Source organism: Protopterus annectens, chromosome 10.part0 (assembly GCF_019279795.1).
Source record: "Protopterus annectens isolate FY-2018-M chromosome 10.part0, PAN1.0, whole genome shotgun sequence".
Taxonomy (NCBI): Eukaryota; Metazoa; Chordata; order Ceratodontiformes; family Protopteridae; genus Protopterus; species Protopterus annectens.
This window is the reverse complement of record NC_056744.1, coordinates 779,663,904-779,680,905: the sequence shown is the minus strand read 5'-3', so window position 1 is coordinate 779,680,905 and position 17,002 is coordinate 779,663,904. Positions and strand designations below refer to the sequence as shown.

Below are 17,002 nucleotides of genomic sequence, written 5' to 3'. Positions count from 1 at the left end.
TGATGAGTGTGGTTTCTTCTGCACAGGTTTCATATTCTGGAGAAGCCCCTAGGTGTGGGGCCCTTCAGAACCTTACTAGCCCATCTGCTTGCCACTTCATCCAGATCTTCACACCCTTCTTTTAATTCTTCTTTTTCTCATTGTATGATTTCTCCAGCTTCAGAAAAATCCATCCTGTCAGGATAGTCCAGATTCTTACACTTACCCACAAGTCCACTACTAGTAAAATGTGCATACAAGAGTAAGTGGACAAAATTTTTAGTGCTCCCTACTTCTAAACGTTTCACCCTTTGCCAGCTCCATTAGCACAAAAGGGCAAATCTTTGTCTATGGCTCAGGTGAGCTGTTTGACTAGTGGCTTTGGCAATTGCACGAGCTGGTCAAGTGGAAGAGAAATTAAGAGGCATAGCTTACTCGCCTTGTTTGGGGAAAGGATGTGGGGGCATGCAAGAGCATAGCAGTTACAAGTCCCCATTACTAATGCCAAGGCTGTTACAGAGTCATAGCTGCAGTAAATGGGCAGACAATGAGGGAAATGTCACCACAAACGTGGGGCACTTATGTCATGGAGTCATTGCATGCCCACTTAGGTGCAGTCTGCATGTATTAGGGAGAAAGGGCTTAAGGAAAAAAAAAAGCATAGTGCAAGCAGCATATATGATGTTGCATTCATCGTGGCTCTGCTCTGCCTTGCCCATGTCACTCTGTAATTTTCCCCTTCCTATCCTGCTCAGTAGTTTTACATGGGGGGTTAGTACTGGTTCTATTTTATTTTTCGCTCCCATTCCCTTCCTGTTACCAAACCAACTTGAGGAGGGCATGGGAGCAAACGGAATTGGAGGGGATGCTTATCTGCCAGAAAAAAAAAACAGCATTCCTGTGACAAGGCATTCAATGGAAAAACAGTTGAAATTTAAGTTTATATAGTCAGCTTACTTTAAAATATTCTGCCCAGGTGGAGCAAAAACCTACTTGGAGGTAGTAGTAGTAATTACCAAAAGTTTGGTGTGTATACATGCACACACGCACACACGCACATGTACACACACACACACACACATACACACACACACACACACCACAGATCATGAATTTCTAAAACTGACAGACCATTCCATTTTTCTGTGTTTGACAAACCTACGCTCACAGAATCTCAATCTCTGCTTCCCTTAAGATAGTGCTGATACAGTTGAATTGATGCAGAGCTTATTTAATGTTGCTGGTCTAATCCAGTACTAATGCCAGCTTAAGAACCTTTTAATATTTGCATTACATTTTGTACAGGAGCAATTTTAGAAACAATTTTCTTGCATATCAGTCTCTGAATTCTATCCTTGTACAATTCAAACTGCTTTATCAAGTTAATTTTCTTTGTTTTGTTTTTTTTTTATTTCAAACTTATGCTTGCCCATTAGAAAAAAATCTGCTCTTGCTGACTAGTCAGTCCTGTCTTGTCTCTATTTTAAAATTAATAAAATTCTGAGTTACTTACCAGAATGTCCTGCAACAAATTATTCAAATGTGGTCTGGCAATTGAGATAATAGTATGTTATTTTTTATTTATTTATTTTTTACAAAACATAACAGAGTACAGTGTGTGTGTGTGTGTGTGTGTGTGTGTGTGTGTGTGTGTGTGTGTGTGTGTGTGTGTGTGTGTCTGTGTGTGTGTGTGTGTGTGTGCCTGTGTGTGTGTATGTGTGTATATATGTGTGTATACAACCACACATGCACATTTAAAAAAAAAATGTATGACTTTATTCCCAAAGTATAGCGTTATCCACTGATAGGTTTGTACTATATCTTGGTTACATCCAGTTCCTTCCTGCCTTGGTTCCATTTTTTAACTCTGTTGCAGGAACCTTGAGCTGTGGTTTGGGGAAATGATTTTCATAGACTGCGGTGGTGGTGCTGCGGTAGCGTTGTCGCCTCACAGTTAGACGTTGCCCGTTCGATTCTCAGTTAGAGCGTCTTCTGTGTGGTGACATGCGTGAATGGATGTTCCTTCATTGAAGGTTGTGCGTTAGGCCTGGCAAGCCAGCACATAAAACTCTTCTGCCAATCATTAGCGGACCGGAGTTCCGCTGTGGCGACCCCTAAACAGGAAAATCCGAAAGACACAAACAAATGTAACCTTGTTAATATTGTCCTGCAGCTTAAACTATCATAGCTTTGGAACTATATTCAGCAGTTCAAAACTAAGTTTCTTCATCCAGCAAAGCAACCACCAATCTGTTCTAATTTGTTCCCAAAGACTTTAGGGAAAGACATGTTTTATTCAACATTTGAAAAGTAAAATCAGAAAATCTCACATTTAAACTTGTATCTTTCTGTAGTGTAGCACAGTGCTTGGTCTGATTTTTAAACGTATCATTTGCCATTCAGGAATACCCAGTGCTCTCATCCCCTCTAGAGTTGTGGCATACTCGCTCATACTTTGTTACATCATATTTATGTGAGCATTTTTAAAGGATTTTGTTATATCACAGTCTGTTGTACTAGACTTTGTGGGAACATGGGCAAAATTCTTGGCTAGGCTAATAAGGGCCTCTGGGCCAATAGCCTAGTATCATCCTATAAACCTGTAAACCTATAACTATTTAAAGATAGAGAAAGTAGGTAATCCACATCACAAAAAAAAAAAAAAAAAAAAAAGAGGACAACATGCAATCAAAGAAAGTCAACAACACATCTCAGGGAAGATCATCAGTTAACCCTTTTCCTCTGTTTAATATAAAGATTATTGTAGGGCTGATAAGATACCAAGACTGAACAATAGGAATAGTATAAAACTGTTACTGAATCAAAAGCAAAGTTATATTTAGTTATTTAGATATATAACTAGTCACACCTGGACTATGTTCTATATGGTTTATATGTTCTACATACATTCATGCTTAATGTTATTGTATATGTGTGTCTTTTATATAAGTTTTTATATGTATTTGTATGTATATATGTTTTTATATGTATATAGGATGTTTTTATATGTGAATGTTGGAATGCATTTATTACTATATCGTGGAATATATGAGCATTGTTGTTTTACACGGGCACTTTATTTTAACTTAAGTGAAGCATATGATATGTACTTTGGATTTGATAGGCTGGCATTTGATATATAAAGGAACATTGTTCTTCAATGGATTACATATTGCATTGATAAAGATCCATGAAGGTTCGAAAGCTTTGTTGGATTAAATTGTTGTTTTGCAACAATCTGGACGCTGGGTTCTTTTATTTCAGTTGAAGATAAACATGAAGCTGATAAAGAAAGAAAATCTTTCTTAGACAATTGGTTTAAGAACCCAAACAGGGACTAATCAACAGCTCTTACTGGAAGATGAAACTTCTATGGTGGAATGAAAATGCAACCCTGGAACACTTAGTATAGTGGTATTAGTTTATTTCCCTGCTAAAAATGAAGCACCATTTTTCTCTTACTCGACTGAAAGTCTGATTGTGAAGTACGTTTTATCTGAAGTATAGCCTGTATTTCCTTTGTCATGTGAATGAATAGAATAAATAATATCATTTTAGCTAAGGAGATAGGGTCTGGCAGGAACAATTTGCAATCCAATTGGCTGATGGAAATTATCCCTTAATATGTCACAAAGGACATGACTTGCAATTTTAAAGGAAAATTCAAACATGAAGGTAATTTTTTCTTCATATCTTTGTTTTTTAGCTATTCTGATGTATCAAAATCACTGTAGGAGTTTCTTATCAAATTTCCATATCTTTTCCACAAAATGGCTAACATTGGAACTGCTATATTAGCATTGTCTTGTTTTAGTGCTTTCTTGTCCCCATCCCAGAATACATTTAGAAGTTCCTTTATATTAGCTATACTAGAGATAAGAAAATAATGTTGTATTTCTAGTCTATTAAGATAGAATGGCAGCAGTGAGTGTCATAGACATCTTACATACCTTTTGTAACAGGAGTGCATGCATTATTTTCTGAATGACCATCATATAAATTTCTCACAGAGCCTGTTATAAGCTATTCCCAGCAGTTATTTAGCTCCAGTCAAAGAAAGTGCACACATTTCAGGCTTTTTTTAAAGACTGTCATTTTGTAGTCCATATGAGCACTGACAGACCCTCCCCCTGAGTCGTCAAAGCTACCACTGCAATACAAGAGCTGATAATCAATAATCCAAAGAACTGGTTCTGCTACTCACCAGGTTCTACAGTAGCAGAAAGGTGAGTTTTTTTTTTTTTTTTTTTTTTGGTGCTCATGAAAGTGGGGAGGAATGTGCTAATATGCTTGCTGTTTTTGCCAAAAATATATATTTTTAACTGAGGCACAAATGCCTTCATACATACTTTTTTGCACTTTTGTTCATTGCTCCCTATTAATTTGTTATTTTGCAGCATACTAACAATTCATCAAAGCTATAATCCTTCAGCTTGGCATATCAGTAGTTTCATGTGTGAGACTAATACTACTGTCTTCATACAACTGCTGCAGTTACAAGAAATACTGATAACAAGTGGATCACTATCAAGAAATGTGGTCAACTAATAGGCTTGACATTATTTTAGATGCCCAAAGTGGAATGTTCTTACTGAAACTGTAGATTGTACTAAAACTATGCCATCAGCAAATGAAAAGAATTATGTTAATCTTATTATCAAAATAAAGGCTCTTTGATGTATAATGTTGGTTGGTTATTCTAATTTATACAATATTAAGATGACTTAAATATAGTGCCACAGCTAAAAAAAAGTAGATGGATGGATATATTGGTATTTTTCATCAAGGCATGCTATTTACGGCAGGCATTTGAATAAGAAACCAGCAGATTAGATTGTATTGTAGCACCAGGGCAATATTCAATAACAGGGATAGGCAGATTTTAAAGGCTTCAGCAAAGTTGTTTGGGCTAATAAGTGTATCCAAAGTGAGAAACAACTGATCAGAATTCATATTTTATTCAGCCAGATATCAAAGCTGATTAAGAAAAGATCAACTATATTATTCAGGAGTGTGTAGCTACAGTTAAGGAATTTGTAACCCTCTTCTTGGTGGATTCTGATCATACAGCATTGTTACTTAAGTGTCTCAGGAGGAGTTTCACCTGGGAGCCAAACACTAGAGATATCCATATCACTTTTTAAATATATAAATGTTTCAAGCCTGCTGTAAAGAAGAGATCTTTACACTTCTAGATGTGTTGCTAAATTCAAACAGCATCATAGAGACCAAAATGAAAATGAAAAGTCTAAGTGTACACAGCAGGTCCACACCAGTAGAAAAATATATATCCTTTTATTCACAAGTAGATCAAGTGCTTTCATCAGCTTATAGCTAAAGACTTCATCAGAATCTACTAAACAAAAATTCAGTGCCTTTAAATATTTACAAAACACACACCACCTGATCAATTAACTAATTAACCCTTAAAAAAACATACATTAAAACTTTAAACATTTAAACATAATACAGTTCTACTTATATTTAATAAAAACAGTCTCCCAATACATATATATGTATTCCTAATATAAATCTAAACTAAATAGGACCTCAGCTTAAGTACACTACTGATACTGCAATAGCCATTTAACCCTGGACAAATATGTGCTTGTAACTTAATTTGCCACAACAATTCTTTAAGCTCCAAGATTTCCTTCCATGGTCCACCCTGAGGATTTTGACCTACCTGCTCTACTGTGAAAAATAAAAAGTTGTGGTCAGGAAACTGTTCTATATGTTTTGCCAGAGCATTAGTCTTCTTATGTTGTCTAATATCCAAGGAGTGTTCATACATATGGTCCCTAAAACGTCTCTGTGTTTTGCCCACATAAAATTTAGGGCACACCCTACATTGGGCCACATATACAATGCCTTTGGTGTTGCAATTGCAATGAAAATTAGATCTAATCATTTGGTGATTAATCACTAAGCTATCTCCTTGCAAATTATGGGGTCATTGTGGGCAAGAACCACATTTGTAAGTGCCATATTTCCTGAAACTAAGTTGTGAAGGAATGTTATTAACATTCTCAAGAAATTTCTTAATGGACTTACCCTTTCTTAATACAATTTTAGGTTCTGACCCTACATGTTCTAGGACCCCATCAAAACATCTAAAAATGTTTTAATTCTTTTTCAGGATATTTAAAATATCCACATGATCATTGGAAAAAGTGATGACAAAGGCCTTAAAAAAAGTTAAACTTCTGCACAGCCCCATCATCACCCCTCAAACTAATATGTTCGTTATTTTCCCTTATTATAGGTCTATACACCATATTCACCCTTTTGGCACAAACCTCAGAAAAAATCTGTTGCACCATCAGGTTGGGATAACCACGTGCCATCAACATGTTGACCAATTTTTCTCCCTCTTATTGAAAGACATCTTCCTCAGAAACCATACGGGCCAATCTAACAAATTGCCCTTTTACCAAACCTTTCTTTTGACGATACGGGTGGCAGCTGGTAAAATGAAGCAGGCTATTGGAATAGGTTGGTTTCCTAAAAATGTTGCTTGTGTATCTTTTGTTGACATAATCCTTTTTTAGTTCAACATCCAAATAGTGAATAGTGTCAGAGTGACAGGTGTAAGTAAATTTAAAAAAAGCAGTTGTTTGATTCCAATACTCTAGAAAGTTACTAATCCCATATACAGGTCCTTCCCAAGCAATAAAAATGTTGTCCAAAAAGCGACAATACATATTTCAGTATTACTCGTACCCTGAATCATTGAGAAACCTCCATTCCCACTCCAACATAATAATATTTGAGAAAATGGGAGCACAGGTGGCCCCCATTGCCATCCCACATTTCTGATGGTAATATTGGCCTTCAAAATATACAAAATTACAATTCAGTACAGTCTCCATAAGTGTGGTTAAAACATAAATATCATTGTTTGAAAACATCCCAGTAGCAACAATGTAATCATGAAACCATACCATTCCAATGTCATGAGGAATAACATTGAACAAATTGACCACATCAATGGTTAAAAATCTAATATCCTCCAAAAATGTCAATTTTCCAGCCTTTCTTAGAAAGTCCCATGAATCCTTACACAATTCTGAATGCATTTTCATACATTTTTTTTTATTTTTGTATCAATAAACCTGGCAAGGGGGTGGATCTTGGCTTTTGAAGCATTAACTATCAGCCTTAATGGGGGATCCACAATGTCCTTATGGATCTTGGGAAGTCCAAAAATAGATGGTACCACAGGGTGTTCACATTTAAGAAAGTCATACTCATCTGGGGTAATTGCACCTTGATCAAACATGTCTTTAAGCAAATAGTCTATCTGTACATAAGATAAATTAACTAAATTAATAGATGCTTCATCATACATAGTGTCTTCAAGCAACATGCCATTCATACGGTTAACATAATCAGTTTTAGTCATCACCACAATCCCCCCCGCCCTTATCGGGTTTCATAACTCTGATATTCTTGTCTAAATAGAGTTCCTTAAGTAAGCCCCTTTCAATTTTTGTCAAATTAAAATTAGTTTTTAAATAAAAACCTCCCAACAGTTTTCTAAAGTCAAACTCATAATTTTTTTCAAAAATAATAAGGGCATCTGCATGGGGGGATTAAAAGTACTTTTCCTGACAAGTTCCCGTGTATTATAAACCCCATTTGTATCATAAAAAAATAGTGACAAATTAAGTTTTCTCAAAAATAATTTAAAATCAACAATTAAATACTCTAAACGAGTTTTAACAGTGGGTACAAAATTTAGACCTTTGCTCAACATGTCACAATGTTCTACACTGAATGTCTTGTCTGTGTAATTATACAGTATAAAGTCACCTTTTTCATTCAAAATAGTAACAGGTCTATTATCAGTCATCACTGAATCATCAAAGGTTAGCTGAAAGCAAATCCCTTCCTGTGTTTCTTTCGCCTCTGTCCTCGCAGGTAATAGTTGGCTGTTCGCCTCCATTCCTTTCTCTGCCCATTCTGATTCACATTGCAATTGTGGATCCTCTCCGAGCATTTCACTGGGCCTTGTCCTAAAGGGATATCTTGATTACCCTGTTCATGTATGCCATTGTTATTGTCTTCGATCATGGCTCCTTGTTCATCATTGGTAAAGCCCATCCCTCGAGCGACGTTACCAGGTATGGGATAGGCATGCCCCTGGCTATACTCTAACCTATCCCTTTCAATATTCTTGTTCTTCCGCATTCTGACCTTGTTCAAAATACGGTCAACTTTGTCCAAGATTTGATTAAATCTGTCCTCACAGTGTAAAAAATAACACATCCTTCTTGATCTGTTTCTCCAGATCAAGAATGTCTTTTAATAAGATTTCCATATCCTTCATTGTTTCCATAAGTTCGAAACCTTGCTTATCGAACAGTCCAAGAAGTTCACTGTACATAGGGGAGTCCCGGGTCAAACCATTAGGGAATTTCCAGAATCTCAACCCCTTCGGGACCAGTTTTAATTTTATGCAATCATTAAAATATTTATTTTCAGTGAGGGTCTTCCTATAACGAATGACCTTTTTTCAAATAATTGCATCATTTGTTCAAAAGAACAGTTATTATTACCTTCATGATGAACACTTTGCTTAGGGACTTTTCTTAACCATTCAGAAATGTTCAAAGAAGGTATAACCGTGGTATAAGAAGAGGCATTAACATGTCCGTTCCCCTCAATAGTTTGCCCTTGAAAGAACCACTGCAAAACAGGTGGTTTTCCAGGATTGTTGTTGTTGGATCCGACAACCGGCCCTTCCAATTGAGAAATCCTCGTGTTGAAATGACCCACTTGCTGGGTTAATTGTTGGATGAGTTGAGTCAATAATCCAATTTCCAGAGAAGCCCCTTCATTATGGGCTGACGGTGGAGGCTCACTGTTTCCACTAGAACCAGGTGAGGAAACAGACAGCATGACCAGAAACCAAACACAAAGACCAAAATGAAAATGAAAAGTTCAAGTGTACACAGCAGGTCCACACCAGTAGAAAATATATATCATTTTATTCACAAGTAGATTAAGTGCTTTCATCAGCATCATAGAGAAGTAGGAAGTCTTAAAATAGCCTCCATGTAAGCAGAGATCTGTAAAACAAAGGAAATATGTGAAGCAGATAACAGAAAATGTACTGACATTTTACAAAAAGTGACAGTAAAGTGGATGCACTTAACCCATCTAAATATGCTCTGTTCTTATCTTATATCTTTATTTATTTTTTGTTTTTTTATTTTTTTTTTATATTTTATTTTTTATTTTTTTTATTTTTTATAAATTGTATTTATTTATTGTTGGTCAGTTGTGTTATTTATAACTGCTTCTCAAAATTTGGTGTAATACTACATTGTTGGCAATAGTAGTTTCCTGGATGGCCTTTTCTCATGTAACTAAGCCCTGCTAACTTTTAACTTGTAGTAATGGCCCTGTTTAAGTTCATGTGGAGTGGCTAGAAGCAGCAACCACACATTCAATGGTGTTTTTTCTCCATTGTGGTTTGGGCTGTGAATTATTTCTGTTGATATTTCTGGGTTCCTGGACAGCGGATAGTATTGTTGCCTCTCAGCAAGAGGATCCCTGGTTCAATTCTTGGCTGTGAGGCCGTGTGTGCAGAATCTGCATATCCTTATAATATTGTTTTTCTCTGCGTGTTTTTGGTTTGGCCATAGTTGTGAGTGTGCATGCAAGTGTGTGATGTGGAAGAGCTACAGTGGCATGGTTAGCCACCTGGTAGTGTAAACCTTGTCTCTAGATAACTGTCATTGTTGAAGTGACACTCCAACCCCATGTGTAATAGGGGTTGTGGATGGATGGATGGATGGATAACTTTTCTGTGATATGGATTGAAACTTATGAGTTTTCAGCATTATGACATAGACCAATATATATATATATATATATATATATATATATATATATATATATATATATATATATATATATATATCACTTATAAAGGTTACCATAAACAGGAGTTCAGCAACAGCATCAACCTTTGCAGTAGTACTCATGAGGGGTGTCCCATGCTACCACTTCTTTTTGCACTATACCTAATGCCCTTGGCTTGTTTAATTATAATCTCCTAGATTCAGGGCAATATCTGAGTTAGTTCTCAATTTAAAATATTATTATTTGCAGATCGCATGCTTATTAAGCTGACTAACCCAGACCATGATATTCTTATACTGTTACAAGAGTTTAAAAAACTTCAAGGCTAATCTGGTTATAAATTAAGTAAAACTATTATTAAGACACTGACACTTAACCACATACCCAGCCATGTTTTGTTTCAAAATTAGGAAAGAATGGATAAACCATTAAAGTTGGCAAATTTTTGACTGGCTCATGGACAAATACTGCTGATGAAAAGAGACTAGTAAATAAAGGGTAAGAGATGAACCGAGAATTATGAAGGAGATAATCTAAAAAGTTAAAGATGGACAGGGAAAGGAACTTGGCAATTTATATTGATTCAATGGACTGAAATTAGCATGCCTCCCATGTATCTTAACAAGGTAAGGACATGTAGAATCTTTACCTGTGCTGGAATTACATGTAAAGGAATTTTTGTATGGCAAATCAATTCAAAAACATGTTCCTATAGCTTAATGGTGCATGGTGAACATATTAGTTGGGGAGAAAAGAAATTGGGAGCACATTGTAAGAGTGCTTTAGGATATCAACTTTACATGAACTTGCAAAATATGGTAAAGAAAGTATTTGTGAGGCAGTTTAGTTTAGCAAAGGGCTAATGTTAACTTTTCAGGAAACAAATTTATATAACAATTAATTGATGTGTTAGCCCATGCTAAGGCAAAATTCACATTTTTTTCTGTATTTTCAAGTAAACACAACTGGACTTTTCATTACAATAAATGCAGTGCTTAAAGTAGCAGCTTTTTCAAAAATGTCTTGAGATGAAATTTGAGTGAAACATATTTGGAGAACATGGAAGAAAACAAATTGCGTTACATTTTGTTAATACTATGGAACAGTTCTTGCACAGATAATTTTGTTTCAATTTAACCCTGTTTGTTAATCTCTCTCTCTCTCTGCCTCTGCTTCTCTTATACTTAGATTTTCCTGTACCAAGGAACGTCTCTTGCGAATCCAGAGAAAACAGCATTCATGTGAAATGGCATTCTCCCACAAAAACTAACTTCTCTGTGACAGGTTATGTAGTGGAATGGGAAGAACTGCACAACCAAAATAAATTAGCTCGATGGTGGAAAACACTTTCTGCTGATGATAATTCTACAACAATATCAGGTAACTATACATGTAAGCTAACATATTAATGTAAATATGTCAGGTAACTAGACATGTAAGTCAACATATTAATGTACATATGTCATGTAAGTCAATATATTAATGTAAATATTGTCCCCTCTGTAGAGGAACAGAACCCTGACTGGACCCTGTCTAACATAGGTTCAAGTAATATCGCTGATGCTAGAAGAGCTGTGAACGGAGAAATAGGAGTAAAAACCAAAACCACCTCACCCATCCTGGGTAGAGGGATTTGATTTGGTTCTTGTAACAAGGGACAAATAATCCTGTTAGCAGCCATCTCTACCCCACTGTTAACACTTAAGATTATGGAACTTTGAGGAAAATCTCCACTGGAGAGGGGAGGAGAGACTCCCACCCCCTGCATAGAGTGACATGGTATGATGGCAAGACAGAAATGGGGAATAAATAGGCCCATATGTTAATGGCTGAGCCATGATGTTCAAGTTGGAATGGGGTCAAAAAGGCATTATCACAAATTAAAATATCATTGATATTTTTCTAATGAATGGCTTTGTGTGTTATTAATTTTCTTATTTTTTAACAGTTGCTACAATGACATACTTACCTTATTTCAACTTGCTAAAAGAAAATTGGGTAACTGCTGAGAACAAAAAGAAGGTGATGAATACTCATGGAGGAGCCTGATGTATGGATTTGCCATAGAGGGTTTGCCAAATTATTCTTCAACCAATTTTCCTTATGCCAACTGTACAGAACCTTTACTGTGAAATTTACTGAGCACTCAGCATGTCAAATGGTATCCATGGATTATTTAGGAAAGTAGAAAATAGTTCAGTATACCATTTCAGATGTAAAAAAAAAACCCAGAACTTTCTCAGGTACTTCATATGATCATTAAGGCTAATGAGTCTCACCATGTTTTGTCAGAGTGTGGCGTACAAACAAATTCTTGTTTTTCTAACTTATAACACAGAGGCATCTGTTTCTGCAAAGCAGTAAAGCATCTCCAAAAAAAAAAAAAAGTGCTTTTCCACTCCAGTAGTTCATGTAAAAATGATAGACAACAAGCAACCAGATGGCACCAATCACACTCTCCTTTCCTCAACATCAGTACTGGATTTCCACAAGGGTCCATACTAGGTCCACTGCTCTTCAGCATTTTCATTAATGATTTCCATATCATCATACCCCATGCTAATGTCATCCAATATGCAGATAACTCCACCATTATCTGCATAGCCAAGTCTACTTCAGAACTACCTACACTCACCCAAAATGCTTTCACCTCCACTAAAACCTGGATGTATAATATCCATTTAACCGTAAATACTAATAAAACCTCCACCCCCAAAAAATAACACCCCTAACCAAAAATGAATTTACTATCAACTCACTCAATAACACTTGCCTCAAAGTAGTCTGTAGTCCCATATACCAAACTTCTAGGGGTCATCATAGGCAAACACCTAACTTTCAACCAGCATATTAACACAAACATAAACAGAACTTAGGTATCCTGTACAGGCACAAACACTTCCTCATCTATGCAGCAAGACTATCCCTTGCCTCTTCCTTTCTACTTCCATCCTTGCTCTATGGTGCACCTCTCTTTACTAATCTACAATCCTCTCTTAAATCCAAACTGGACTCATGCTGCAATAAAATCGCAAAATTTGTAACCAGCGCCAAACACTCTTCCCACCACTGCATATCACTGCAGTGTCTAAACTGGCTAGAACCTCCCCAACATCTAGCATAAGTGCAACTAACCACATAAGCTCATAAGCTAATCTATAAGCCTTCTAGCTGTCCTGCCCTCTCCTCTCTGTTCACCATGTATCACCCAAATAGACCTCTGGGATCAGTCAATCAGATGCACGTTAATGTAGCAAAATCTAATCTTTCCACCGGTCAAATGCATTGCCCATATGCTATAGCAAAACTATGGAATGCTCTCCCTCCTTCAATTCGGTCTACTAGCAACCCTGAATGCTTTAAGACTTCGCTGAAACAACACCTGTTCTCCCATTGGCTATATACATGTACCAGCACTCACTATAAAAAAACAATATTCCTAGCCTTCCTACTTTTCCCTCCCCATCTCATTTATGGCTCAGACTCCTCATATATATATATTCAGTGCTTCCAACTTACTAAGTCCAACATGTGCCACCCAGCCACACAATCTACTATATCAGTTACCTACCATATCTTCTATTCACTCTTGCTGCCTATATAACAATAGCGCTAAGGTTATACCTTCTTGATGCCTATATAACAATAGCACTAAGGCTATACCTTCTTGATGCCTATATAACAATAGTGCTAATGCTATACCTTCTTGCTGCCTATATAACAATAGCACTAAGGCTATACCTTCTTGATGCCTATATAACAATAGCGCTAAGGCTATACCTTCTTGCTGCCTATATAACAATAGCACTAAGGCTATACCTTCTTGATGCCTATATAATAATAGCGCTAAGGCTGTACCTTCTTGATGCCTATATAACAATAGCACTAAGGCTATACCTTCTTGATGCCTATATAACAATAGCTCTAAGGTTATACCTTCTTGCTGCCTATATAACAATAGCTCTAAGGCTATACCTTCTTGATGCCTATATAACAATGGCGCTAAGGCTATACCTTACTTCCAGTATCTTTAATCTGCTGCTCTCCATCTTTCCCTCTTTACTGCTTAACTGCAATACTGTATTGTTCACACATTCGCTATTATCCCATGTCATCAACTGTATTCTTGTTTGGCTTGCATACTTAATACTAGTTATACCGATGCTAGATTTTATCTATTTTATTGCATTACCTATTCTGTAATGTGTTCTGTACCATCACTGCTTGATTTCTATATTTTGATTCTGTAGCTTTATCATGTTGGTTTTTGGGGCTTTTCTCCCTGGGCCTCTACTGAAAACGGGCTCACCTTGACCCAGTAGACCTCCTGGTAAACAAATGCAAATAAATAAATAAAAGGAGACTTTTAATTCTGCAGGGATACGATGCAAGTAGGTCAGATACTATATAAAGCCAATAACACAAGTCTGACGTTTTGTACTATTTTTCTTCATGCAGGTGCCTCTGCTTGTTTACTGGGTCTGCCAACCCTTCCTTAACTTCCCCATGACTTTTTCCTCATTTTTTTATTTTATTTTATTTTACATTTGTTGACCGGGCTAGTCTGGCTGGATACATGTCCATTTTCAGCAGAGGCCCGAGGAGAAAAGCTCCACTATATACTAAGTACATTACATAAAAAAATTTACTACTCTAAGATATAGCTAAATCAGAAATTACAAAAACAAAAAGAATGAAAGATAATTTAAAAGAGAAACAAGTTTACAATAAGCAGTTCATTAAATATCCACAATTGTACAAAAAAGTACATACTTAAATCTCAAACAGTAAAAGGAACAGAACTGAATAGGGTAGAGATGAAAAGAGTGGAGGAGAAACAGAGTAAGAGAAAATGGTTAGTCAGGTGTATTGCAGGAACACAGCCTATGATTTTGGAAGTACTGTTTAATTTTCTGTTTGAAAAGTGGCAGGGATGTAGTCAGAGTTATGTCACTAGGTAAGAGATTCCAACTAATACCTATTGTGTTAGTGAATAGAGAATCACCTGCTGTGTTGTTTGCCTTTATAGATTTTGCCATGAGTTTACAAGAGGAGTGAAGTGAGTTGAGATTGTTGTAAGGGATTAGAAGTTGAGAGAGTATTGGGGTGTTGTCAGGTAGGTGTAATATGTTGTGGGCAATAGTGAGTTGAGGAATTATAAGGTAGTTTTGAAATTCAAGCCAGCCTAGTTGTTTTAGGTTTATACAATGGTGGGTCCTAAATGGGTTACTAGTGGCGAAGCGAGCTATGTTGTTATAGCAAGTTGCAAGTTTGTTAAGATTACTTTTCTTAAGGTTTGTATAAATAGGGAAGCATATAGGAGAGTTGATAAAAGATGAGATTGTGCAATTTTGGTTCTAGTTGCTGGGGTTAGAAAAGGTTTGATGCGATATAGGGATCCTATTTTTCTGTTAACTAACTTGATGTTGTTGTTAATGTGCTGATCGAAGGAGAGATTATTGTCAATGGTTATTCCTAAAAGTTTTGTAGTAGGATCAGGTGAGATGAGAGTACCATTATTTGAGGAAATGGTAAAGTTTAAAGGGGGGGACCGAGTGGTGGGGGAGAAGAGGAGGAGTTTTGTTTTTTTGGCATTTAGAAGGAGAAACCGTCTAGAAAACCATGTTTCTACAGTATTAAAGGTATTTTGGGTCAGTGAGATCAGTTCTGTAGAGGATGGTGCCGAGCAGATAAGGGTTGAATCATCTGCGTATTGTATGCAGGTTGCTTGTGGGATTGCAGTCTGAAGATCGTTAATAAAGAGGGAGAACAGAAGTGGACCAAGAATGGAGCCCTGGGGAACTCCGATGGAAATGGGCAAGAGTGATGAGATATGGTTTTCCCATATTACTGCTTGTTGTCTGTTGTTAAGATAAGATTTAAACCAATTAATGGCGAATTTATCACAAGAGAGAGATTCAAGAATGTTGATTAAGAGAGAGTGGTTGACCATGTCGAAAGCTTTAGAGAGATCAATGAAAAGAGCGGAAGAGAGAGTATTGTTGTTTTGATTTTTGTTGATAGTATCTACAAAGGAAAGAAGGGCAGTGGTGGTACTGTGGTGAGGTCTAAAGCCATGCTGACAGTTTGCTATTATGTTATGAAGAGAGAGATAGTGCACAAGTTGCTGATGAATACATTTTTCCGTGATTTTTGCTAGGGGTGAGAGAAGGGCAATTGGTCTAAAATTGGAAGGGTCATTAGGGTTGTGACCAGCAAACAGACTGAAGTGTCTATGGACAATGTTATACTGCTGGTATGGGTTTTCCCCTATTTAATCCCAACCCTGCACATGCCTAGTAATATTCAAAGATAGAGCATGTAAGCAGCATTAGTACTGAACTGCAAGGAGCTGATGTGAGTAGGATGCCCAGCCCACCCTCAGTAACACTTCACGGTTGTTTGTCCAGTCTCCATTAGGGAACTCAAACCAGTTTGTTTGCCCTGGGCAACCCCCCCCCCCCAGGACAGACCTACTTATCTTTCCCTACCAGTGCTTCAGATGCCCAAGCCCTAATAAAATCTGGGACACCTGGGCCTGTGGGCCAATCTGCAGAAAACAGTCTATCAGGTGCATACAGATCATTAGTAATGTTGCCGTGAACCATCCCACCATTAACTCATATTTGTCAAATATTGGCCCCATAAAAAAAGCAGACCTGAGGATCATAATACATAGCATACTACCTACAATGGAAAATATTGTTTTCTTTGTTTGTATTTGTTTTCTTAGGAGATTAACTTAGGGTACAATGAAACCTTATCAACTGTATGGAATGCCTTTCTAAAAAGGTAAGTTTCTAGTTGCAGCTGCTTAGTGCAGAAGATGAGGTCAGGTGTCAGGAATGCAGTCTGGCAATAGTTGTCTTCAAGCACAGCAGATAGAAACGGCCAAGATAATCTCAAATGTTCAGTGCTGCAGACAGTGGCGTAGCTAGAGGAGGGTGAGAGGGGTGGTCCACCCCAGGTGGCACTTTTGGGGATGTCACATTAACTTTAGTTAAAATAAATACTTTTTTTTTTAAGGGCGTTCTTCTTTAAGAATAGTGTTGTCTCATCGCATCTGTGTGTGTGTTGTCGCACACACATCCTGTTCTTCCTTTCTGCTTGTGCACAATTTTAAACAAGTGTTCGATCTGCTTTATTTGTT

General features: G+C 36.9%; 1 protein-coding gene across 1 annotated transcript in view; it reads left to right on the top strand.

Annotated features, from left to right (window-relative positions):
- Positions 1–17,002, top strand: part of IL12RB2 (interleukin 12 receptor subunit beta 2) — a 581,203-nt gene that overhangs the window by 337,710 nt on the left and 226,491 nt on the right. The window contains exon 10 of the mRNA XM_044085599.1: positions 11,041–11,232. Coding sequence (XP_043941534.1) covers positions 11,041–11,232 — 192 coding nt within the window. The remainder of the gene's footprint in view (positions 1–11,040; positions 11,233–17,002) is intronic.